At 36.3% G+C, this 23,981-nt stretch overlaps 1 protein-coding gene across 3 annotated transcripts in view; it reads right to left on the bottom strand.

Annotated features, from left to right (window-relative positions):
- Positions 1-605: 605 nt before the first annotated feature.
- The window catches only part of LOC145769307 (uncharacterized), a 56,850-nt gene continuing 33,474 nt past the window's right edge, over positions 606-23,981 (bottom strand). For all 3 annotated transcript variants that reach the window (XM_082580900.1, XM_082580899.1, XM_082580901.1), the window contains 34 exons: positions 23,227-23,847; positions 22,897-22,936; positions 21,174-21,271; positions 20,886-20,912; positions 19,393-19,479; positions 19,169-19,192; positions 18,832-18,912; positions 18,605-18,658; positions 18,394-18,426; positions 18,097-18,192; positions 17,140-17,202; positions 15,419-15,463; positions 15,029-15,110; positions 13,569-13,681; positions 12,417-12,470; positions 11,962-12,015; positions 11,450-11,485; positions 10,484-10,573; positions 10,258-10,308; positions 9,528-9,626; positions 9,211-9,273; positions 8,779-8,814; positions 8,331-8,348; positions 7,885-7,920; positions 7,399-7,425; positions 6,952-6,993; positions 6,595-6,648; positions 6,109-6,154; positions 5,865-5,917; positions 5,178-5,297; positions 4,802-5,064; positions 3,884-3,968; positions 3,424-3,536; positions 606-3,002 (listed from right to left, as the gene is read on the bottom strand). In XM_082580900.1, the coding sequence (XP_082437026.1) occupies positions 2,783-3,002; positions 3,424-3,536; positions 3,884-3,968; positions 4,802-5,064; positions 5,178-5,297; positions 5,865-5,917; positions 6,109-6,154; positions 6,595-6,648; positions 6,952-6,993; positions 7,399-7,425; positions 7,885-7,920; positions 8,331-8,348; positions 8,779-8,814; positions 9,211-9,273; positions 9,528-9,626; positions 10,258-10,308; positions 10,484-10,573; positions 11,450-11,485; positions 11,962-12,015; positions 12,417-12,470; positions 13,569-13,681; positions 15,029-15,110; positions 15,419-15,463; positions 17,140-17,202; positions 18,097-18,192; positions 18,394-18,426; positions 18,605-18,658; positions 18,832-18,912; positions 19,169-19,192; positions 19,393-19,479; positions 20,886-20,912; positions 21,174-21,271; positions 22,897-22,936; positions 23,227-23,847 (3,024 nt within the window). In that variant the 3' untranslated portion in view covers positions 606-2,782. The remainder of the gene's footprint in view (positions 3,003-3,423; positions 3,537-3,883; positions 3,969-4,801; positions 5,065-5,177; positions 5,298-5,864; positions 5,918-6,108; positions 6,155-6,594; positions 6,649-6,951; positions 6,994-7,398; positions 7,426-7,884; positions 7,921-8,330; positions 8,349-8,778; positions 8,815-9,210; positions 9,274-9,527; positions 9,627-10,257; positions 10,309-10,483; positions 10,574-11,449; positions 11,486-11,961; positions 12,016-12,416; positions 12,471-13,568; positions 13,682-15,028; positions 15,111-15,418; positions 15,464-17,139; positions 17,203-18,096; positions 18,193-18,393; positions 18,427-18,604; positions 18,659-18,831; positions 18,913-19,168; positions 19,193-19,392; positions 19,480-20,885; positions 20,913-21,173; positions 21,272-22,896; positions 22,937-23,226; positions 23,848-23,981) is intronic.

Below are 23,981 nucleotides of genomic sequence, written 5' to 3'. Positions count from 1 at the left end.
GAAAGCGTTGTCGCTCTACTGATGATACATACACAAAAAGCAAAATAAGCATATCAACAGCCGTTGATAGAAACAGGTGAACACTAGCCTTGCCTACAAGTAATTTTTTTACATCTTAGCAAAAAACCTCGATGTTATTTGCTAATCAGATGAATAAAAGGATACAATTGAAAAGAAAAACTTGTAAGATTAACACATTGCAAAGCATTTTTTCCAACTGTGTTGTTACTTTAATGCTGCAAGTTAAAATAAAGGCAGTGGTTATAGTTTCCACAAAAGTTGCGAGGGGTTCAATGCACAACGATCGCGCATGCGTAAATCCCGTCGCACAGTTACGCGCGTTTCACGGTAACAATAGCCACTCCCTCAAAATAAAATAGCGTTACATTCCACGCCGATAGATAAACAATCCATGTTAACTATGATTAGAAAGATAATTTATGTTAAAATGTCTTGTTTTTCTATCAGGAAAAGCAATAGGAAGCCACAACCATCAACTTTTGCTACAAAGGAAGAACAAATCAGACTGGCTAAAACTGAGAGTGCGCTACCTAACGGCAAAACAAATATTGGAAGGCTGCCGCAAGCTGCCACACAGGCAACAATAAATCTTTCGATTGAATTTTATTAATTTTCAATTGAATAAACTCAGAGTAACAAATGAAATCAGCAGAAACACCACCCCAGACAGAAAATCAGTCGTTTTTAAATTTACAGACGTTGAATTAATGTAAAAAACAATTGATTTGCTGTTTGGGATGATTTTGCATGCGTACAAACTTCACCTGATGTTTTTGAAAACTGATGTTGCTTACTGTTACTACAATACAAATAATATTTTGCCATCAGTCTTTACAGAGCACTAATGCAAATCCCACTTATTATGACGTATATCATGCGTTGTTTTATAACAACGACAAATAGTTCGCAAGGCTCCGAACATCAACAGTTACCGCTATCGTTTCAACGTTAATACGACGTCTAAAAGGCAACTTTTGGTAGTTAGGACCACTAAAATTTCTTCAAGCAGTTTTTGACATCATGTTGATTACATGTCATTCGTGTTGAAGTAATGGGAAAAATCGAGGAATGAAAAACGTTCCTATAATTTTCATGATATGATCATCTTAACGTCTAACGATGTAAAATTACAATTTTTTGAACTCGGAGTTGAAAAAACGTGCAGTTAACGTTTTTTGATGCTGTTGAAAATATTTTTGGAGAAAAAACATCAAAAAAAGCCTTATTTTTGATTTATCACCTTTCACGTTGCTACAACGTTAAAAGATGGTAAAATACACATAACATTGAATCATGAATGCAACAGACACAATACCTATGAAATCAACAAGAAACATACATTTAAGATGGTGAGGATGGTTTGAAATCAAACTGGAAACTAGGTTAAGGATTCTTGAAAACAAAACTCCATTTTGCTAAAGGTGCCGCATTTACATCATTTTAATGTCTGGAAACGTCGAAAAATGTAGATAAAAAAACAACAATTTTTACAAGTTGTGAAGACAAGTGGAAAGAGACCCAGACAGCAGACGTTGAATCGTTGTAAAAATGATGGATTTTGCCGTCTGGGGAGCTGTGTGTCTGAACATGAGTCAAAAATCTGTTAAACCACATACAACCAAGTGAGCCAACTAGATCTTTTCGACCTCTGCAACGTTGAATCAATGTAAGAAACGATTGACTTAGTGGCTCAGAAGCCAAAAGATAGAAAAAAAACTAATACTGAGAAAGTTGACAAAATATCACACGCCCCAAGCAAGCAATTCCATGTTTTGTGATTTTGTACAAAGATTAAAACTGAATGGCAGAACATATACTGAAACAAAGCACTGTTTCAAAAAAAAACCATTTCTACGTAGATTAAACGTCTATTCATGTCAAGCTACCCCATCTAAAACTAACAAGCAACAAAACACACATCGTCTTTTTTATGATAGATCATGGACTACTTAAACGGAACAACAATAATTTCATGTGTCATATTAAGAATGGCGTAGTCGTGGCGTCACCATTAGCATGCACAAAAAATATGGTTTGCTGAGTAAATGATTTTATGCAAAAAGTCTCCCAAGGCATAAATGATGACAAAAACAAATGGTATGAAATTTGAACGTCGCGTAATGATAAATTGATATTCTTTTTTTTCACAAGCCTGAAAAAGTTTCTATTGCTACATCGTTTCTACGTTACGTTGCAAAAATGGTGAATTTTACAGGCTGGAGCAAAACCGTTACTTTCGTGACAGATTAACGCTTTCTTTCAATACCCAAACTGACAAAAATGTCATTTTTACACCATTTCAACCTCTAGTGACGTAGAAAAGATGTAAAAAAACACTTTTCTGCTTCCGATAAGTTCACAAATAATTAATCAATCGATTATTCTTTTGATAACAACTGATAACTAAATTTACTTCAATGATAATAAAAGAACATTGTGTGGTGATTTATTATAAAAGTCTTTCCAGTGGGAAAAAGTAACTGCACCTGATCTGTACGCTGAAACGTTGCTATATGCGACGTTACAGTTACGTGATCAACATTATTTGGGGGAGATCAACCTCACAACAATGGTGAAGTGTTACGTTGCATCAAGTCACTGCAGCGATGGAAAGGAGCGCATTTTGAAACAAGAAAATTCAAGAAAGAAAAGGAGAAAGAAGATCATTTTTACTTGGCTGCTCTTAATATTTCCAAATGTTTTGTGTCTTAAAGAAGTCTTTGTCTAAAATCTTTAAAAGATCCTTTGTGCTGACGGCTTTTCATCTTTTCTTATATCTCAGAGTCCGTGTATTAATCTCAATGCAGAGTACAACGAAATTGAATTGGCAGCCGTACGGGTTTTGCCCAAGCAGTTCTCCGTCCGTCAGCTGAGCAGCTTGGCCGGTCAGAGCGCTGTGACCAGTGAACCAGGAGTTGCAATGGTGCATTTTGTTAAGTTGCCCATTTTCCAAGGATCCGTGCCACAGCATCTTGTACGGCCTGCAAGAAAAGCATTATATTTAAGTTGCAATGAAATAAAAACGTTGTTCGAATGTATGCTATTTAGCTATTATACTGTATAGAAAAGTGTTCAACAACAAAAAATTTAAATGAGAAACAAAATTGGTTGAAACTATCGACTTAGAACTTATCCCAGCCAGAAAAAAACACGTTAAAACAGTGCAAAAACGGCAACGTCTGCTGGCTGGAATGGACGTGGGCCAACCTTGACTACTGGCATTATCGTTGTCTTTTTGCATTGTTTCAAAATCAATTTTTCTTGAGAGAAACCCGGTAATAGTTCAATTAAAAATTCTTGGCATATTAAAAGTTCTAGCCTTGTGATCTCACCCCGTTCACACCCAGCACATATAGATAACTAACCCATATAAAACCTACAGTAAACCCATATTAAACCCACCATCTGGCGTCTGATATCACTTGGCGCCTTTGGAATGAAAGGATCTTGGATGGATCTATTTTAGCTTTGTCGCCGTTGAAAACCTCCCTCCAATTGCGGAATAGTAACTCTCCCTGAAAACAAATTCTCATGAAAATGTGACAAAACCAGATAAATTGTATTTAAATTAAGCACCGGACGCTATGATGGCTTATGATTAAATATTGTTGTTTAATTCCGTTTTTAAAAGTTATTCAACTGTGGGAGGATACCTACAAAAACACAGTGTTGCGTTGAAAACACTTAAACAACTTCTTCATTAATGATTTTTTGTATGTTCAGATTGTTAAATCCGGTTGTGTGACTTGATTCACCTTTAATATATAAAACTTCAACACATAAAAAAACTTTCCGGCTATACTGTACGTCCGAAAAAGTCTACACGCGTTGCTGTCAACTGCATCATTTTGCAAAAACTTACAGCAGCATTGACAATGGGAACACTGTCTCTGTCTTCTCGCCTGACGATGGAGCGAATGTCTTGATCACGTGACGATAAGAAGGCCCTGAAAGGTGAAGATGACGTTAAGTCAACTTATAACCATCCAAGCGTTACAAAAGAGATTTCAAACACCTTCTTTGTACCAGCACTTCACGGATCTTGGGATTTACAAGAAGATTTTCAAGTGGTGCTTCTAAAATTCAAGGGACACTGTTTTCAAGTGATCTTAAAGGTTACAGACTGTTTAATTTAACAGCCAAGAGTTACCTCATTATTGAAATATTTGACATTTAGGTTGTGGTATCAAGCCACTTGTCCATGCATCATGTTTCTGAGATAGGCGACGATTGTGGTTATTAGCCTACAACTATTTGAATAGATTCGAATGACATTTAAAAGTGTTGTCATAGTGAAGACGCTGAGACGTGCAACCACGGCTCAATTTCAACAAGAACGAGCCAGAAATTACCACAAAAGTTTTGATATTGTACCGAGAATTTCTGATTTGAATCGGGCAGTCATCAGCAAAACTTTTGATTGATGTATTTCGAAACTCCTACACCATAGCAACTATTTAACTTGAGGCCTAGTTGCATTTTTGACAAGAAGCAGCTGCAAATCTAACGCATTAAAACTTGGAACTAATGCATCGGTTTGACGGCTGACCAGATAGCTTTACGGACCTTATTTATTCAGAATAGATAAGTAGCCTAGAGTTTGTATTGGAGGATGTACTTCTGCAAGTGCACAAACTCGACAAAGGGTTAGGGTCGTAAAATTCAAATAAAAACATTTCACTATGAAGCTTCACTAAATTATGAAGCATTTCAGGAAAAATCACACACGACAAACTTCAAAAAAGGCGATGAAAAAACACTTTTATGTACGGTAAGTTACCTGTATGTTCCAGGAAAACCTTCTCTTCTAGCCTGGCTGAAACAATGTTTGTCTGCCTTGGAAATGCCACCCATTCCACCACTCAAAGGGAAATTGAGAGCAACAAGTTTAAGGGATTTTGAAGGGGAATTAACAATCGGATCCGGTCTTCTCGTGGGGGTAGGAGTAGTGGTAGGTACTCTGGTTGTGGTGGCCCTAGTTGTTGTGGCCCTGGTTGTTGTTGTGGCCCTTGTTGTCGCTCTTGTTGTTGTTACTTCTAAAGTCTAAAAATACATTTTTGCAAGTTACAATTTTTCCGATCATAATCTGCAGAAGTTATTTTAAAATTTCTTCAACGTTTTTGTCAGTTTTTTGTATTGTGTTGACTTTGACGTACCTTTTCTACTGTAGGGGGAGGAATAGGTCTGTACATTTGCACCCTGCTCCATCCTCGGCTAGTCTTAACGTAAACATCTTCTCGATCTTTTACAAAGGCGAATGACCCGATCTGACGGATCTAAGACAATAATATATTCAATAAGATAATAATAATGGTATTATAATATATATAAACTGAAACATGAGTGTTTTGTTTTGTGTGGAATTAAGTACTTTTTGTTGGTGTCTTTCTTTATTAACCGGAGAAAGACAACAGAGATGTATTGTGTTCGACAATCGCTAATGGTGATGTTCACCCGGTGAGACACAAAGGAACAAAAGTAACATAACGAATCATAGTAGGCTACTGATTGTGCAATGTGGGCAGCTGGAAGATCAGTAAATTATTTACACATCAGTTCATGTGTTGTTGATGCAAGGCGATAACATGCAATAAATAAACAGTAGCAATGTCAAAACTTCGCTTGGTTAACTGATTGGAGAAAAAAGGATCTATTCTTGAACACATGCGTTTTTGTTTCCGGGCAGCATTGACATTAGATTTTAATTAAATAAATTAGTTAAGCTTACAAAAATTGCGAAAATTGGCCTAAACAAAAAAAGCAAGTAAACAACATACAGCACTTAGTCGTGCTATCAAAACTTTTGTTTATCAAGTTTAAATGAGTTTTGTTGTGAAACAAACCTCAAAATCGTCTTGCATATCTCGAATGTTGGAGTACTTTCTTGTAGATACATCTGCAAAAGAAACCATCTAATAAACAGCGCATAATAATAACCAACAGACTACACCTGATGAAGTAGTGGTGCCATACTGACGCGCCCAACCTCATGTGTCTGTCACTGTCCTTGTTACACTCGGCAGCCGAAGAAATATAGGCTACTGCTGTAAAGGCCTGCACTCTGCTTGTTTTTCAAATCTAGATTACCTGCAGCGCCGTTATTTCCAGGCTCTCCTTTGCGTCCGTTGAGTCCCTAAAAATGAGGAGGCTCTGATTAATTCTATAATGAACTTTTATAGTATGACTTTGTTGTAACTTATCACAAGTAATATACTCGCCTACATCACAAGTGATCTACGTAGCCTATATTTTACATAGTTTTGAGTGCAACATTTTCTTTACTGATTTCGTAAAGACACACCACACTGTTAGTAAAAAACGATATCTTTGCAAAAATATGTAGATAATAAATTGCAAAAACTAGATTTTATTTGTCTAATGCCACAATTTGTTTTGAGAGTCAAACTACAAAAACGGCCGTAAATTAGTTTAATAAACTTAATGAACATATATTTAAATAACAATCTGGCTTGGCCAAATGTAATTGGTTGAAAGAGTTCAACAAGACTTGACCATATTCTATATTAAATCAGTCGGCAAATATTAACAACAGATCATTTATCCAGTAATTACCGGTCTGCCACCACGTCCAGGCTGTCCAGGTCGGCCAGGCGCACCCATATCTCCCTGTGGGAAAAATATTATTGTTGTTACATTTGACCAGACACCGGGCTAACTAGACCAGAAATATTAACAAATATGTTAACAAAAATTAAAAATCTTGACAAATTAGCTGTATTGTTTTAATTGTATTTTTAGCACACGCGAAGATTACGAAGTAGTTTTGAACATGTAACCTACTAATTTAGTTTCTCTAGATTGGGCTTTTTTTCATTCAAATTTATCCAGTGTTCCAACCACTTTGCTCGTTGTGTATGTTTGGGTCGTGAAACAAAAACTGCTGTAGGCCTAAGTCTAAAGATCACTTACTTTTTCGCCTTGTGAGCCGCCAAAGATTCCACCACCAGATCCCTGAAAAGAACAGCAATATACCTCGTAAAAATATTGTTTTTCTGCGGCAATTCTTTGGCTTTTGCAACGTCAAAGCAAAATGTGCGTATTTTAATTGCACACAAAATGCAATTCATTAATTTGTAATATTGAGATAATTTAAACTACCACTGAACATAATATTGTTGCTTGATTTTATCCGTTTATCATGATATTAGTCTTGCATTTGCCGACTCTAGATGCAAGAGGTGCTGGTAAGCAACTTCAGGGATGCCAAATTGTCACTGCACAACACTACATTTTTCTAACGCATTTGTTGATCGCTTTAACTAAGCCAATTTCATTTAAGTAGAATTTATCTGAAGTTGCAAAGACAGCTATCAAGCATGAAACTGCAAAAAGTCATAAAATGTTGAGTTTACTCACAGGTGGTCCAGGGGGTCCAATTACACCCTGCACGAAAAGAAACCCAAGTTTAAATGTGTTTTACACTTATTGTAATACTAATACATTAGAAAAACAATATTCCTGACAGCACTTCGTTGTCTGCCAAGTGGGGTACGTGGTTAGTTCAGAGTTGCCAGATCAAAACTTGCCATGACGAAAAAACAGATTAAAAAACCTGCCAAAAAACTGAAAGACAAAAATAAAAACTCGCAACTCTAAACTTGTGCACCAGAGTACCAGGCCAACTAATCGTTGCTGCATTCGCTCATTTATTGCAATCGTTAGATTAATATTTAAAATTAGAGTATCATTGGAATTTGCAAAATAATCCATGATCTATTTTTCAAAAGAATTTTAGCATCTAAAAAGATTTAAACTCGACAATTATACCGTCAACAATATTAGCTGCAAGTTTCAAATATCTTTGAAAAGTTAATGAAGAAATAATAGAAATCCTTAACTTACATCTCTTCCTGGTCGTCCATCTTTGCCAGGCTCGCCCTGTTTTAATACAAAAAAATAAAGTTTTATTGCCGCGTACAGCATAACACAGAAGAATAACAAAAAATTGTGGTAGACCCGCATTGCCAGTCATCTAAAAACCATTAGGCTACAAACTGTTTAACCCGAATTGAGCTCATCAGAAGGTTCTTATTCAAATAGATTCAAATTCTATTTGAAATAGGTCCCTTCTGATGTTCCCAATTAGGTTGGAACAGGCTGTAAAAGTTTTTAGGTGACTGACAAGCATGAAAGCATATTCTTATTTAAAAAAACAGACGACTTAAAATTACCATGATACCATCAATAGTGCTACACCAACATCATATTGAGAAACAGCTAACTTTCAAACATTAATTTAAGAGGAAAGTACAGAAACATATAACGGCGAAATTAATAACAATACTCACGGCAAAACCACGAGGACCCTGAAATACATGCAGAGGATGTTTTAATTATTTTAGCATAAAGTAGCTGTGAAGTTAATAGATAGAGAAGCGAGGAGAGCATTGAAAAAAGTCTGTCTGCTTGTTAGGGTTGGATATGAAATGGCAACTCAAACATAACGCGTAATGACGATAACTGACACTAAAATGTCGAACAAAATTGATGTAAAAGAACGTAAATACCCAGGAAATGCTTTCACCAGAAATTGAAAAGTAGCAAACATTGCTCCTGTATTCTACTTATTTACCAACACATTAATAATTGTGCAGATGAACCAAATATAACAAAGATAACATTCCAGTCAGCAAATCAGGTCTTTTTTGCATTGATTTAATGAAATCTATAACAAAATGTTAATGAAATAAAAATTTATTTTCCGTCTGGGATCTAAGATAACTTTTGACATCTCACCTGCAAACCTCTAGATCCAGCGGCACCGGGAGAACCCTGCCAAATAATGGCGACAATTTATTGCTATGTGACTGATATACGATTAACATGAAGATACACATACAGTAGATATCAAATTTGGATATCCGACACCGATTTTAGCAAATTATCAGACCAAAAATCTTTATCTTATCGACATTCTAAATCAGATAACTGCAGATATTGAAAACGCTATGAAAATAGTCGTTCACTTTGCTGCGCTTGTATTTTCTTGAGAAAGCCGGCTGCAGGCTCAGATTACAGCTTGATAAGCTAACAAAACACACGTAATCCGCATGCTATCACTCCACAGAAACGGCAGTGCAGGCTTGTTTCAAGTAAAAAAGAAGAAACTGTTGATTATTGAAAAACCTGATAACCTTGCTAATATTTTTACTATTGATAAAAACTTACTCTTCTTCCAGGCATCCCCATGTCTCCTTTGTCTCCCGGCTGTCCTGGGAGCCCTCTGGGGCCCTAAAAATTGATATTAAACTTTTACAAAAAGCCCAAAAAGTGATGGATGAATTAAATGACTTTCAAAACTATTTGCCGTTTTCTTGACAGTTGTTGAATTTTTTTTTAGTTTTTTTGCTGCAATTTTACCTATTAACATTAGCATAAAGCATTTCAAAAATTTAACTTGGCGTGGGAAAACACTATTTTTCCAATGATTGCAAATGCAGAATACTTTTTCCGTAGCTCTTGAAGAAGAAATATTTTTCACAAACCCTTTCGCCGGCTTCTCCTTGTTCCCCTTTCTCCCCCGTCATCATGTTCCCGTCTGGACCAATCATGACCCCAGCTTCTCCTTTCTCACCTTTTTGTCCCTGAGGGTAAAAATTGTTTTTGTTAATTATTTGTATCCTGTCTTTTTTTAAACGTTTTACGTTCAAACACCATCTAAAAACTAAAAAACTATAAACAGTCAAATTAAGGAGCATAAACAAGATTTTTTAAAATACAGCGATAGATCTGAACGTTGCGCGGTGTCAAGTGCTGTAAAGGGTTGCCAAAACCATTTCTTTATTCTGTTTTCAATGTAATAAATGAGCTACTGTGCTTCCCTCCACTAACAAGATCTGTCTTTTTTTTGCATCCATGTTTGCATTCATGTTTAAACATTGAATAAAAAGTAAAAACAATATAATTTACGGCGTTTAGCATTTAACAACTTTGTTAAACCTAATAGCTTTTTTCGGTAAATTCAAATACACATTTACAAGCTAAGCCAATCTGTCGAGATAAATTATAGAAAGTTAACTTCCAGTATCGCCATCCGCACCCAAACATATAATCGAATATAATTATATGAGTGCAACAAAACTAAGTGAGTTTGAGCAAAATCTTTGAATACAAAAAAACATCCAACACGTCTACACAGAAAAAGCTGTCCGAAAATTTCAGAATGCTTCTCAACTTTGGCACAAGAACACTGATTTACAAAAACTGCTAAATCACCTGCCCAACGTCAAATTCATCCGATGAACCTCCTGATGGGCCTGGGGGTCCCTAGAAGGAATGCAAATTTAATTGTTAATGTAAAAAGACAAGTTTTTAAACATGCCAGTTGAAAATTGATGCTTCGAAAAGAAGAAACTTTTGAGTTTACAAGATAAAATTCCGACCTTAACAATATAGAAAGAAAAATTAGAAGAGGCAATTAAAGCATTTACAGAATTCATACCGGTGGTCCCTGGGGCCCAACGTCTCCTTTTGGTCCCACAAGCCCCATTTGTCCGTTATCCCCATTTCTTCCGTCTTTTCCAGCAGGTCCCTGAGTCAAGAGCAAAGTATATTTACGTTGTAGCGAAAAAATGTAAACGAGTTCAAAGAAGCTATGAACTCTAAGACAAGTGATGTAATCTTTTCGTATTCCTGAAAAACCTCTAACTTGAATTGTAATCAGAACAACCTTGCAGTCATTGAGTGGTTGGTACGTGCTATTGGCATTTGCATCCGGTTTAAACCGCTTTAAACTGGCTGACACAGCGGGTGGTCCATTAAAAAATTACTAGATATGAGCGGAAGTTGTAGCAAATAGCAATTTAGCAGACAAAAGTCGACTCTAAATTATCATTCAGAAAGGTTATTCAAAAGCAATGACAAAAAGCCGTCAAACAAGAACCGCTCAAGCGCATCGGACCATAACCACATGATGGCACTTTCAAAGCAAATCCATATCTGGACCTGCCACTTTTTATTTTAACCATCAAGCGCCGTTCATTGCTGTCAAACAACCGTTGTAAACTGGAATTTGAAGCTGAACTCTCAGCGTTGTTGGCAAAATAGATAAAGAGTCTTTTTCTGCGTCTTCTTGTTGCTTTTGAAGGTTGAACCCATGCTTAATGTAACAAGAGCAAGCGGCGCCGTAATGATCACAGCAACAAAATCCAAAGACGGAATGTTTTGACACAAAACCGTCTTGATAGATTTATTTTTGTAGCTAACCAAAGTTAATCCTGTTCATTTATTTACAAGTTCAGAGATGATAAGACCGACTTGCAGTACAAGGCCCTAAGGCTAGATAAAGTCAAAAGAATTTACATCATACTGTCTGAATGCCAGTAAAAAATACTTTCAAATTTGTCTCTATTCTTATGAAGTGGTTAGTACAAGTTGTTAAAACCGAAACTTATTGCTTCAAACTTACTTGTGGCCCAGCAGGTCCTTGTGGTCCTTCAGGGCCCTGAAATAAAAGAAAAGTAAAATCTCTTCACAAAATGCGTTAGTGACACAGGGCTCAAACAGTGAAGTGAGGGGAAAATATTTTGAAAAACGATGAAAAACAAATCAAATTTTGTAGTTTCATCACCACCTTCTTGTTCAGTTGATAAGGAGCTATCTTCTTGGCGTCCGCACTGCCTGCCTACTCACTGTACTGTAGAACAGCGAGCATTGTGTTTCGCTAACCATACCGGTGTAGCCTCCACACTAGCCATCAAGACTTTCCCCAAAAAAGGATTCAATTGACTGACAAAAGCAGCGGTTGAGAAAAGAACTATGTGGCAAGAATTAGTGGTGCGATACTGATGAGCCCAGCCTCATGGGTGAAACACGTGTATATCCCTGAATTCTTGCTACACTCGACTGACGAGAAACACCTTCTTGTTCGACTAAACGTTTAATACCGAATTAATGAAAAAAATCGTAAAATAGTTGTACCTGTGGTCCTGTATCTCCTTTAATCCCTTGTTGCCCTGGCACACCGGTATCGCCCTGCAAATGATCATATTTATAAGAGTCGTTCCGATATTCTACTGATGCAAATGTTTCATCGTCATCATCAAGCAGTTTTGATTATACAGGCCATGAATTAATCCTCATGTCGAGGGTGTACGTACAGCATATTACAGCAATTACGTACAGCATATTGCGTTGAATTATGTCTTATGTTGAGTGTAGATAAAGATTAGGAAACAAGCAAAGCTGCTGCTAAATTTGCTCTGTTTTCAGGTGTAAATCCTCGGGCTATAGGAAGAGTATTTAAAGAAGAAAGAGAGAGAAAATATTAACATGTTTGAAAAGTATTTGTGAACAAAAACAAATTAAGATCGACTGCAGAAAATCAGTGAAAGTTAATGCATGTAGGTATTTATAAGTCAGTTTTTTATACACACCTGTGGCCCTTCAGCACCATTGGCTCCTGCGGGGCCTTGGGGTCCAGCAGGTCCCTGAAAAAGTGCGAAAATAAACATTTCGTTAACCGATAAAACAGTGTTTTTAGCATTAAGTTAGCTTTTTCGATTTGATCTTAAAACAATAGAGGTGCATAAGAATTTGATTTTGGAATAGGCTCCACCATGGCCACCTAAAGATATGGCCTGATTTGTCACATTTTGCAGAAATTTCCAGGTTTTTTTAACTTTGGGCGAACGTTTAAATAAATTTTCCTAAAAATTAGATTTTTACGCTTACTTTATTCTTTTCCCCAGATGACACAATAGGTTTTAACATCCTCACATGTTGAAAAACAAAGAAAACTTGATTTCGAAGATTTTAGTCAGACTGTTAATTTTCAATAACAGTCTGATTTTGCGTTTTTCAACTTACTTTTTCTCATTTGCTACTGCTTCCCCAAGGCAACAAAAAAGTTTTATGTCATTAGGAAACCGCAAAAAGTAAAAGCATCTCAGAAAATGTCAGTCAAACACTAGCAGTAGCTGTAATCAAAATCTGCATAATGTGACAAATCAGGCCGCATCTCCAGATGGCCATGGCTCCACAAAGCAGCAAATAAATGGCGTGATGTCAAGCGTAATAAGCCCACAGCGTAATAATCTGAAATATGTCAACCATTTAAAAAATAAGCTCAAACCTGGGCATAAACAAACGTGTTTCAGGGTAGACAGTAGACAGGACGTAAACGTCTTTAATGAAGATTTAAATGAAAATTTGAAATCTTGAGAAAACTTATATTTTTGCGCTAAAAATCTAATCTTGCTGGCGTAATTGCAGATGAAAATTATAATCTTCTTGGCAGAGTGCGTCAAACACGTTCACGTTTTGGCATAAAATTGCTATGACGTCCTCAGTAAGGCATTCTTTCCCCAAGATTTCATTGAACAATGAATTGAAATGCAACCGCGAACCATCGTCATTACCTGCTTTTGCTGGCGTATGAAAATCTGGTTCTTACCATATCAATTGTAAGCAAAGCGGTTATAGAAACATTGTCGCAGCATGGTCCAAAGATTGTTCACAGCTGCTACAATATTACGGAAATTTAAAGTCCCACTGTTTTCGAGTAAGTGATTCATAACTTTTCCCACCTGGGCCCCAGGAAGTCCTGCCTGTCCAGCTGGTCCAGCAGGACCTACAGAGCAACCACCGACTCTTCCGTTCTTTCCGTCTCCGCTCAACTCGCCAGCAGAATCGTCATCATCTACGTCATAATAACAAAAAAGTTTACTTCTTTCCATCCAGGACTCGATTTTGTTCAATGCCACAAAACAAAAATGTGGCGTCTTGTTCTAAAATTTATTGTATTTGCAACATCATCAAGCATATTAAAACAACAAGTTTTTGGAAGTGTCAAAATTGACAAGGAAAAAAATTAGCTTCCAAAAAGGCAGTTGACGGTGGTCGAAGTTACGCATCGGCGCAAAGGAAGCATCTTTTTGTTTGATAAACCTGGTAGCATTTGTTTTTTGACTCAAATCGATAAAAAGTAAATTAAAGCCTTCAAATTTAATCACTAAAAGCGAAGCTCTTGATTTACGATGATTTTCTGATACTCTGCAGCCAACCTTGCTGATATCTCTTTTGCAACAACGATAAAAATCTACTTTATAAAGTGGAGGGTCTTTACAAAATTTAACATTTCTTCGATATTTATTCAATCACAAGACAAGAAATTGATCAAATCATTGCATTGTATGTAACAAACGTTCAAAACGCTTAAAACTGTCATAACCAAAATCAAACTTTCAAACTCAGTTTAATCAATAACACTGTTAAGTTTTGTAGAAACTAATAGAGCTGCAAGGCTCGAACAGGGAATATCATGTTTGAAGCTTCTAAAATAACGGTTGGTGCTATTCCAAAGACTTATTCAAGATTTCTACGAAACTGAAAAGAAATCTTGTGGCAATTACCACTTTGCAAAAAAGTTGTTCAAAAAAACTTTTGTGTTGAAATTTTTGTGCAAAGAAAAACATGTTGCTAATTAGTGTTCAGTTGAGACTTAAAAGTAAAACTCATGTTGGCACAGTGTAAGCTACACCCTTTAAATCTCATGTTTCTTTAACGCTCGCCTGGTCACAGAGCTGATAACAATCTGCAAACAACATCACAAAACGCAGAGAACAAATGAAAAGCAATGGCATTGAATAAAGGCAAAAATGTGAGTTCTGTCAGAAGGCGAATCCAAGTTTAAAGTAATCTCAACTGACATACCATTGTTTCCTAAATCTCATGTGATCTTTGAGCAAAAGATATCGATCTTAAATCCGGACAATTCCGCTGATAAATTAACAAGGTCAACTTTATTTATTAGAATCATTTTTTGTTTTGTTTTTTTTCTTTTTCGAAAAAGAAATAATTTTACAATAAAAACGTAAAAGTTCAAACTTAAAAAGGTTTTAGAAATTTTGGCATCAATGAAATTTCACAATGAAACAATTATAACAACACAATCCACCCTCCTTGCTTTGCAGAAATTTGGGGACAAGAAACGTCGCATTACATAAGAATAACATCAACAAAACGACATTTCTCAGACGTTACTCACCTGGTGGCAAGGATGCTTGGCAAACACCTGGTAGGCCGGGGGGTCCAGGAAGTCCAGGGGCACCGTCGTTTCCGGGCTCACCCTTTAAAATTCCAAACAATGAAATTTAAATCACGAAAAAAATGTTCAAAGAATGAAAACGACTGAAACAAAATCAATATTTCAAATAAAATAAACTGATCTTGCAGAAATCAAACACCAAACCGGATGCAAGATTTCAAATAAATGTTCTAATGCAATGCTTTCTCGTAATGATGTTGTGGTACTTTTTGCAAAGTAAAAGCGTCACCAAGTTCGCTTTTAAAACTAATTTTTCCCAATAATTTTGTTCCACCTTTATACATTCCAACTGTGGCAAAACACAAAATTGAACCCTTCTATATTACTTACCTTGGCACCCATAACACCTTGAGGTCCCGATACTCCAGGCTTGCCCTGAAATAGTTGACCATGTTAAATTGTTTTAAAAAGCAACAAAAAAACAACATTTTTTTAAAGTGATTCAGCTCAATAACCGTTAGCTCAATGAGATGTAAAAGAAAAGAATAGAAAAGAGTAGAAAAGCATAATATTAAGAGTCTTTTCCTCAGTGACATTAATCTCTGAACTCACCAACAGCCGGAAGTTGCTCCCAGGACCAGCTAAACCGGCTCCAACATCTTGAAGATTAGTGGAGAACTGAGAGCGAGAAGGAGAACGGGCGTAGTGAGCAGGAGGAAGCAAATGTTTCATGGAGGACTTTTTGCAGAAAACAAGAAAAACGAAAGAACAATGGGAGGTGAAGCACCAGAAGAGAGAAACAACTTTATACATTTATTCACTTTCAAATCGTCTAAGTAAGACCAATGAGAACGAAAGTAAAAAATAAGAAAGGTAAAGCTATTCAACTTTTTAAACAAGGAAAAACTGCTCATTAAATACACCAGAAAAACTAGAAACTCTATGAAGCGAACTTTTGCAGAAATCGAAAACTTATTTAGATAGAAAAACTTCCCTTTAATGTGGATTCAAATTATGTTTTTATTATTTATAGATATTTTTGTTGCTTCTTTTTATTGGAAATCCTATGAAGGCAGCTAAGATAAAGAAAAGTAGTCTTTAATTTTGTACAATCAACATTTATTTTGAAAGAACATAGAAATTCACGAGGGTAACCCTAACTGCAAATGCGGCAACTAAAATTAAGCCACTTTTTGTGAAGAAAATAAAACGTAAAGAATTACCGAAGAAGAAGAAAAACGAGAAAAAGCATCGGAAGGTGATTTTTCATGAGAATCGGACCCATGGGCAACACTGTGCCACTGACGAAATAGCTTTGCAAACTGCTGCACTGAAAGCTGATGAGAAAAAAGAAGAAACAAAAGACAATGAAAGTAGGAAAAAAAAGAGAATTTATAAAAATAAAACTTTCATCATATTTTCATTAATGCTATAAGCTAGACAGACAAGCTGCCATTTTATATATCGTAACTATAATAATTTTATTTAAACATGTTGCTCCTTGTCTAGTGGTTATAGAGCTGCCTGCAATATGTGAAAAATGTTAACAGATTTAATTTAACCATTAGTCAAAGAGTATGGTATCTTTTCAACATCTTTAATATATTCTTTTCTCAACATCACGCGAAATTGTTTCAGCGAACGAAATATCAGAAAGCTTATGATGCGCATAATGTTTTACGTCTGCCGAACTTTAAATGATGCGGCCAGGAAAGTAAGGAATGATCAAGTTCAGCTTCAAGGGGTGTTCTTCAAAATTAAAAAACTTGTGCTTTTAGCGAGGATCGAACTGATGTCCTTTCGACCGCCGAGCAACCAATCTTACCACTCCACCACTGAGCCAATCAAACGTAAGTTAATACATAGAAGAGAAAAGAAGCAACCAACCAACAATACATGCGAGTAGGTTTTGACAGGATCTTTCGATACGCAGGTTCCGGAGCGAGTTTACTTCCTTATCCCACAGCCAGGCAAGACACAACAACACAACAGGGTTGAAGATTATAAGAATATGTTCCATTCCACATATTTACGAATAGCTTAAACAGTCAAACGTTTTCGGCTAAACCAAAACCCTTATTTAAACGAAATTATTACTCAAACCCACTTACATTGCTTCCGGGAACTCCGTCTCTTCCGTCAGTTCCGTTTGTTCCGTCAGTTCCATCACGGCCCTGTCGTAAAACCACATCAGATATCCGCCAAAAAACATAAAAACATCGTTTCTCTATAGACAATTAACAAGCATGTAATGATAATGTTGAATTTTTTTTAATTGAGGAAGTGTAATCACATTCAATTATTATTAAATCGCAATTACAGGATACAATCTCTACAAGTGGTTTTAGAATCACCATATTAATGATAAAGCTGCATTGTTTTCTGACCATAAACTAACCTATTCGTAACAATAAAGCCTTTTTGTATGTGAAATCTACACAAAGTGACAAAATCAAACGATAACTGAAGTCATGCGGATCAGAGAAACCAAATACAAGTTACACAACCACACGCATACAGTACATACACCGGCACAGGTTCACATCAGGTGACACGAAAATTAATTAAAATCAGATTAAAGACTGACGGTAAACAGTGTATAATTACTTAGACCGGTCTTTCAAGAAAAGAAAAGAGAGTATATTGTATTATTTTGACTCATAAAGCAGTGGACTGATATTCACCGCTTTTACAAGCAACGTTTTACTCTATCACAATAGTTCATGAATGGACTTCAAACTACAGTGAAATTAAATGGCGTAATGTCTTGTGGACTTAACTGTGAGATAAACATTTGTCTACAAAACTGGGACCATTCAGTTCTTGCTGCATTTCACCGGTTTGTTAGATGCTGTTCTTTCTTTACAATATATTTTGGCTTGTTTGCTTATTTGCATTTAGAAAAAAGCAACAGTAGCAGACATCGGTTTCAGCCTTGCGTAACTCGACAGTGCATCTCTTGTTCTCATGATTCCATGTCGGCCTAGCTGTGAAAGCAGAGGCCTAATCTCCTGCCGACACATTTTCGTACCAGACCACATGTTTACATAGCTATACCAGGGACGTACCGGTTTTCCTTGGTCTCCCATTTCTCCCTTGGGGCCTTGAACTGCTTCGCCTGCTTCGCCCTTGGGTCCAGGGGGTCCAGGTGGTCCTTGGATGCCCTAGTAAGGTTAAATTAGGTAAACGTTTAAGGTATTGAAATTTAAATACTGTAAAATCAAAATACTTTCGTATCCGTAGTTTGGAGTAAGTTGCGACAACAACAAAAATAAATATTATATAAAAATAACTTATGAAATAAAAGTTTAAAATAACAAACAACTCGTGACAACTGAAAAGTTCATTACAAGTTTTTATCTCACCTCAAATCCAGACCCCTCTTGATCGGTGAGGATCTAACGAAAAAGCATTATTTGAGTTACACATATAAATCTGCAGGAAATTCGGGCGCCCCAAAAGGAGTAATAATATGAATGTTTACATGGCTAGCGATTTTAAAATCAATGACAATAAATGTAAATGCTGTTAATATGATTTAAGAACATGTTGAATTTAATCAAATCAAGTACTTACTGATACTTCGCCTGGTGGCCCTGGTGGTCCTACAATGGATTTTCCGCGTTCACCCTAAAGAAAGCAGTGCAACTGTATTATCTTTCACAATCAACAAAACCAATAAAACATATTTAAAAATGTAGCGCCATATGCACAGTGTAAACTGTAAAGTATGCTCCTGAATGCTGTATGTATATGACGACAGTGATAAAATATAAAAAGCGAGATTGTTTTTACTGCATTACCTTTGCACCATCTTCGCCGTCTTCTCCATCTTCTCCGGGTGATCCGTCTTCCCCATCGTCTCCGGGCTCTCCCTTTTCTCCCTACATCAAAGTGACGTCACAAAATGCCACTTAAACGGACAAGAACATGACGACGTCATTGCGGAAAAGGAGTGCTCACTTAAAGTTCACTCGTACCAACCACAAACTTGTTAGTTTTACAATGAACGGGCGTGAAAATAACCGCTCTTTAAGCGCTAACAAAATGACATTACAATTAAAGAAAGACCATACTGACAGTATATTTACTAAAAAAAAAAAAATATATATATATATAACCTCCATTGCAACAACATACCTTGGAGCCGGCAGGACTAGAAACCTGCAAAAAGAAGTTATTGACATTTAATAAACAACCAACGTAAGGTAATAAACCAGCGTAAAATTGTGCCTGCCTACAAATTAAAAAAAGTTATTTTGACCCCGTTTAATCGATCAACAGAACATCAGTCACTTTTTATAATCGGACAATGGAAATTTTATGTAAAAAGATTGCCTACATTTATAGGACTTCTTACTTACCGCAGGTGCACTTTCGCCGGGCTCTCCTTTGGGTCCTCTGGGGCCGGTTTCCCCTACTTCACCTTGTGTGCTAACCCCTGGCAACCCCTGAAACAAAAATACAAGATAAATTAAGCAATTGAAGGTATGTTTACAAAAATGTAAAAAAACTTTAATCTACATACAGAAGCGCTTGATGGTAAACAAGTGTACATTAATTAAGCATTGTTTTCAAAAGCGATAATATATCAGATCAAAAACAAAAAAAGCAGATGTATGAAAAAGCACAAGTAAGGATACGACCAAGGTACGTTTCAATATAGCGGTATCTTCCTCTGTGCATAATGACAACGTACTACTTTCAATGCTGTACATTTTAGGCGCAGCAGTGGCACAAATTACTTTTTGTTACTTGCTGTTTAGTTGCCAATCATTTTTAACTGTTTCTCTGCTAAAACAAAAGAACCGCTCTTTTTAAAATTCATCACTTATGAGAAACACTGATTGATTGTTTCAACAATAACTTTCAAATTGACCACTAAGATTTTAAATTGCGTATAGGTGAAAATAACATCTCTCATGTGAAGTTAGACAGACAAGTAAGCTGTATTAAATATATTTTCGCTTTAAACTCAACAATTCAACAACCACGCAAGTTCAAAAAATCACAAACAAATCATGTTCAAACATGGGATGGGTTGACATTAGATAAAAAAATAACCAATAAATTAACTTTCGTCCACCACACAAACACTGGCAATTATTTATTTTGTTGTTAATCCAAACGTATACAAAAAATGCGTCATGTTATTCAACTAATGTCTACTTTTTCTTTTCTGAAAAAGTAACGTTTTACAAAGGTATACAAATGTTAAAAAACATCATTCGCTAGCCAAAGTGAAGGATACTGCTGTTCTAGACATTTGTGTACGTAGCAGTTTAAATCAATAATCTTGTCCTACTTAAGATCTATAAAAAGTAACATTATTTGCTAAGCCAGAAGAAGTCAGAGAAGCAACTGCGATTAGCCATTTTCCCACAAGGAATTGTATGTTGAGAAATAAATTTATCGGTCGTGAAAAACTGGATGGCATTTAGCATTTTTGATTTTTTTACTGGGCTTTGAGATTGAATGTTGCATCAAAGACAGCAAACATTGCGATTTTACATCGTTTCAACGTTGCTAGTGAGCAGCATTTTTGGTAACAAAGAGAAAAGTTGCCATCATTGATAGGACAAATTCAAAAACAATCAAACCAGACCGACGTGTACGTTGAAACGAAATCAAACAAAACAAACTATTCTCTGCCTAGATGGGACAAGAGTTTGTTTGAAACCCCAGACAGCAAAATTTGTCATTTTTACATTGATTTAACATCAACAAACGTAAAAATGACAAATTTTCTGCCGCAGACAGCACTCGCAGAAGGTAAGCGTCAAGGATTTGAAGATAGCTTTGAAAAGAAAACGGTCAAATTAATTTTGAAGGGTTTCATAAAAGAAAGGATACTTACAGTGTCTCCTCTTTCGCCTTTTTGGCCCTAAAAAGGAAGTTTTACTTAAAAGCGCTGCATCATTGTAACTAGAGAACAGCATATGCAATTGAAGAGATTGAACGTTAAAAAGACAATAAATGTTGATAATCAATACTAAAAGCCACAAAACTAAAACATCAAATAAACTATTTGTAGTTCTCGTTCTACTGAGTACAGCAGAAACTTTCCACTGCATTGATGTATTTTTCACACTTTTCGAAAATAAAGCGCTTTTCAGGCTGGTTTAAATAGATGTTAATCCTGTACCTCGGCTCCGTCCAATCCTGGTTTTCCATCCCGTCCAGTTTCTCCTGTCTCTCCGTCAGCCCCTGGTTGACCGGGTTCACCTTTGTCCCCTGGCTCTCCTGATAAATGAAATACGTTTGGTTACTTTTAGCTGTAAAACGTTACTTTCAATAGTTTTGAATGAATGTTGAGCACAACTTAAATCTGTTTTCCGGATATCTTGTAACATTCGTGTTTGAAACAATGTCCATCAATGTACAGGCCAAAGATGTTACTGTCTCAACGACAAACCAACTCTCCAGCCAGCAAATCATACCTTTTTTACATCGATTCAACGCCTAAATCTACGTAAAATAGAACTGATTTACTAGCAAGTCAGTCTTTCATGAGATTGTCTGGTGTGAATTACGGTATTGTTCGTATTTTTACATTCAATGGGCAATGATTGGACGTTCACAAAGCCCACATGGTAAATAGGATTAAGCGAATGCCTGATATGAAAATATCCAGACCCTTTCATAAAGAGCATGAACTTTCTGAGTCTGCTCGTAATTTTAGATGTGCTGTAAAAGTAGTCTTAGTAAAGTCATTTTATTAAGATTAACACTCCAGTGTAACCTTAGACAAACTGTAGTTTCTTTTCTAAAAGCAACTTGGACTAAATCGCTTAAAAAAAGTTCTGATTTTATCTGTGATCACTTAAGCTGTGGTGATCGTTATCGGTATAGCAGCAAAACGCCGTGTTTTGTTGTTGAAATCCTTCAATCCTTCCATATTTCAAGAACGTGTCAACCGTGTCTTCTCGAATACAAAAGGTATTTCTCCCTTACAAAAGTGCCTTGAGAATTTACAGGACAAGGAAAATGTATGTTTTAACAAAAATCGGGGACCACGGTCGACAGTCTGTGGCGTTCTTGCCACAATCGGCTGCTAAAAAACAAAATCAACTTTTTTTGTGAAAAATGTCTGTCAACCGATTTTATCGAAGTCTTTAGTCAAAATATGTGTGTCTTTGAAAAACAAAACAAAGACTATAAAGTCAGCTTTATCAGGATTTTCCAATGACATTCCAATTCGACAAATGCAAAAACACAAAATTTCCAACTGTTAAAAGTATTTTTCTAAACAAACATTTAAAGATATAGTTTTTAATATTGAAACTTTTCGCTTTGTTTAGTTTATTAGAAGTTTCTGGATTAGATGTTCTGGATGGGATCGAAATGGTATTTACTTTCACTGGTCTACGAGCAAGACAAGTAAGAATTCACCATCATTTTCTTATAGACAAGATGTTTGTGAACGTTGTCGTTGTGTAATGAGATTAGTTATAAAAACGAAAATTGAGAAGCAGCATTTAATTTTGTTATCAGTGATCAATTTTAACCAATCATTCCGCACGCTTAAAGGGACATACGAGACTTAAATTGTCAAGATAAGAAAATCACGAAATGTAGATTTATTGATCTCCGTGTTTTGTATGCGGAATCCCGTAAGTGTGTACAACTTCCCAGTGAAGAGAAACTGTGATTTTACATCGTTTCAACGTCGCCAGACGTTGAAACGATATAAAAAAGGCAACTTCTCTGGACTGGGTTGTCACAGAGCTAATTTGTATCAGCGGACCAAGTTTAGAACAAGCCAGTGATAAAAACAAAAGATGATTGATTCTTGTACAACTGTTCATATGACATTTAACACCATACAACGATGACTACATCAGAATAACGCACACAATGTGGCCTACCTTTTGGCCCCACAGCTTGTATATCTGGTTTGATGATAACCTGAAAAGACAGATCTTGTTGTGATTTTTGCAAAAGAGCTGCAGAGACTTTTTTACAAAATGTAAGTAAACCTCCATCAAGTCATCGATAAAAACGTAACTTTATTGCAAATAGAAAAGGAATGATTTAGAACAACAACCACACAGCTTGGGAGTCAATAACATCAGTTAATTGAGTAAATAAAATAACATCATTGATATTTACCGTGTTAGTTTTACAAGATCATTTTTTTGTAATCAGTTTTTTACTCTTTTGTATTCCGCAAAAGCGATTCATAAAAAAAAACTTACTTCTTTTTCTGCATCTTCTCCTTCTGCCTCATCAGTAGGTTCATGCGGTGTCTTCTCCTCTAAGCTCCCTGCACCTTCGTTCTCATCAATAGTAATCACGGTTGAAGGTGGTGTTGAAACCATTGTTGTGGTTGGTTGAGGAGTCATGGTTGTTGCTACTGAGGTGGTTGTTGGTTTGAGTGTTGTAGTGGTTGTTGTTGTCGGTTTGGAGGTTGTAGTTGTTGCTTCGGTTGTTGTTGTAGTTGTGGTTGTCGGTTTAGGGGTTGTTGTCGTTGCTTTAGTTGTTGTTGTTGCTTCGGTGGTAGTTGTTGGCTTGGGTGTTGTTGTTGGTGCTTCGGTGGTAGTTGTTGGCTTGGGTGTTGTTGTTGGTGCTTCGGTGGTAGTTGTTGGCTTGGGTGTTGTTGTTGGTGCTTCGGTGGTAGTTGTTGGTTGGGGCGTTGTTGTTGCTTCGGTGGTAGTTGTTGGTTTGGGTGTTGATGTTGCTTTGATTGTTGTTGGCTTGGCTGTTGTTGTTGCTGCTTCGGTGATTGTTGTAGTTGAACTGGTTCGGGTAGCCGCTATAACCTCATCCGCTGTGAGATCATCTTTACCAAAATCATCATCATCTCCCTCAGTTGGCAACTAAATGATTTACACAAAAATTTTGATAATTTAGTTACTTGTATATTTGTCAAGAATAATACAAACTCTTTAATTTATGTTACAAAATGAATGAAATGAACATGCTGAGTATTGCCATGATCCATATCTGAGTA

Source organism: Aplidium turbinatum, chromosome 4, assembly GCF_918807975.1.
Source record: "Aplidium turbinatum chromosome 4, kaAplTurb1.1, whole genome shotgun sequence".
Taxonomy (NCBI): domain Eukaryota; kingdom Metazoa; phylum Chordata; class Ascidiacea; order Aplousobranchia; family Polyclinidae; genus Aplidium; species Aplidium turbinatum.
This window is presented reverse-complemented; position numbering and strand designations above follow the sequence as displayed.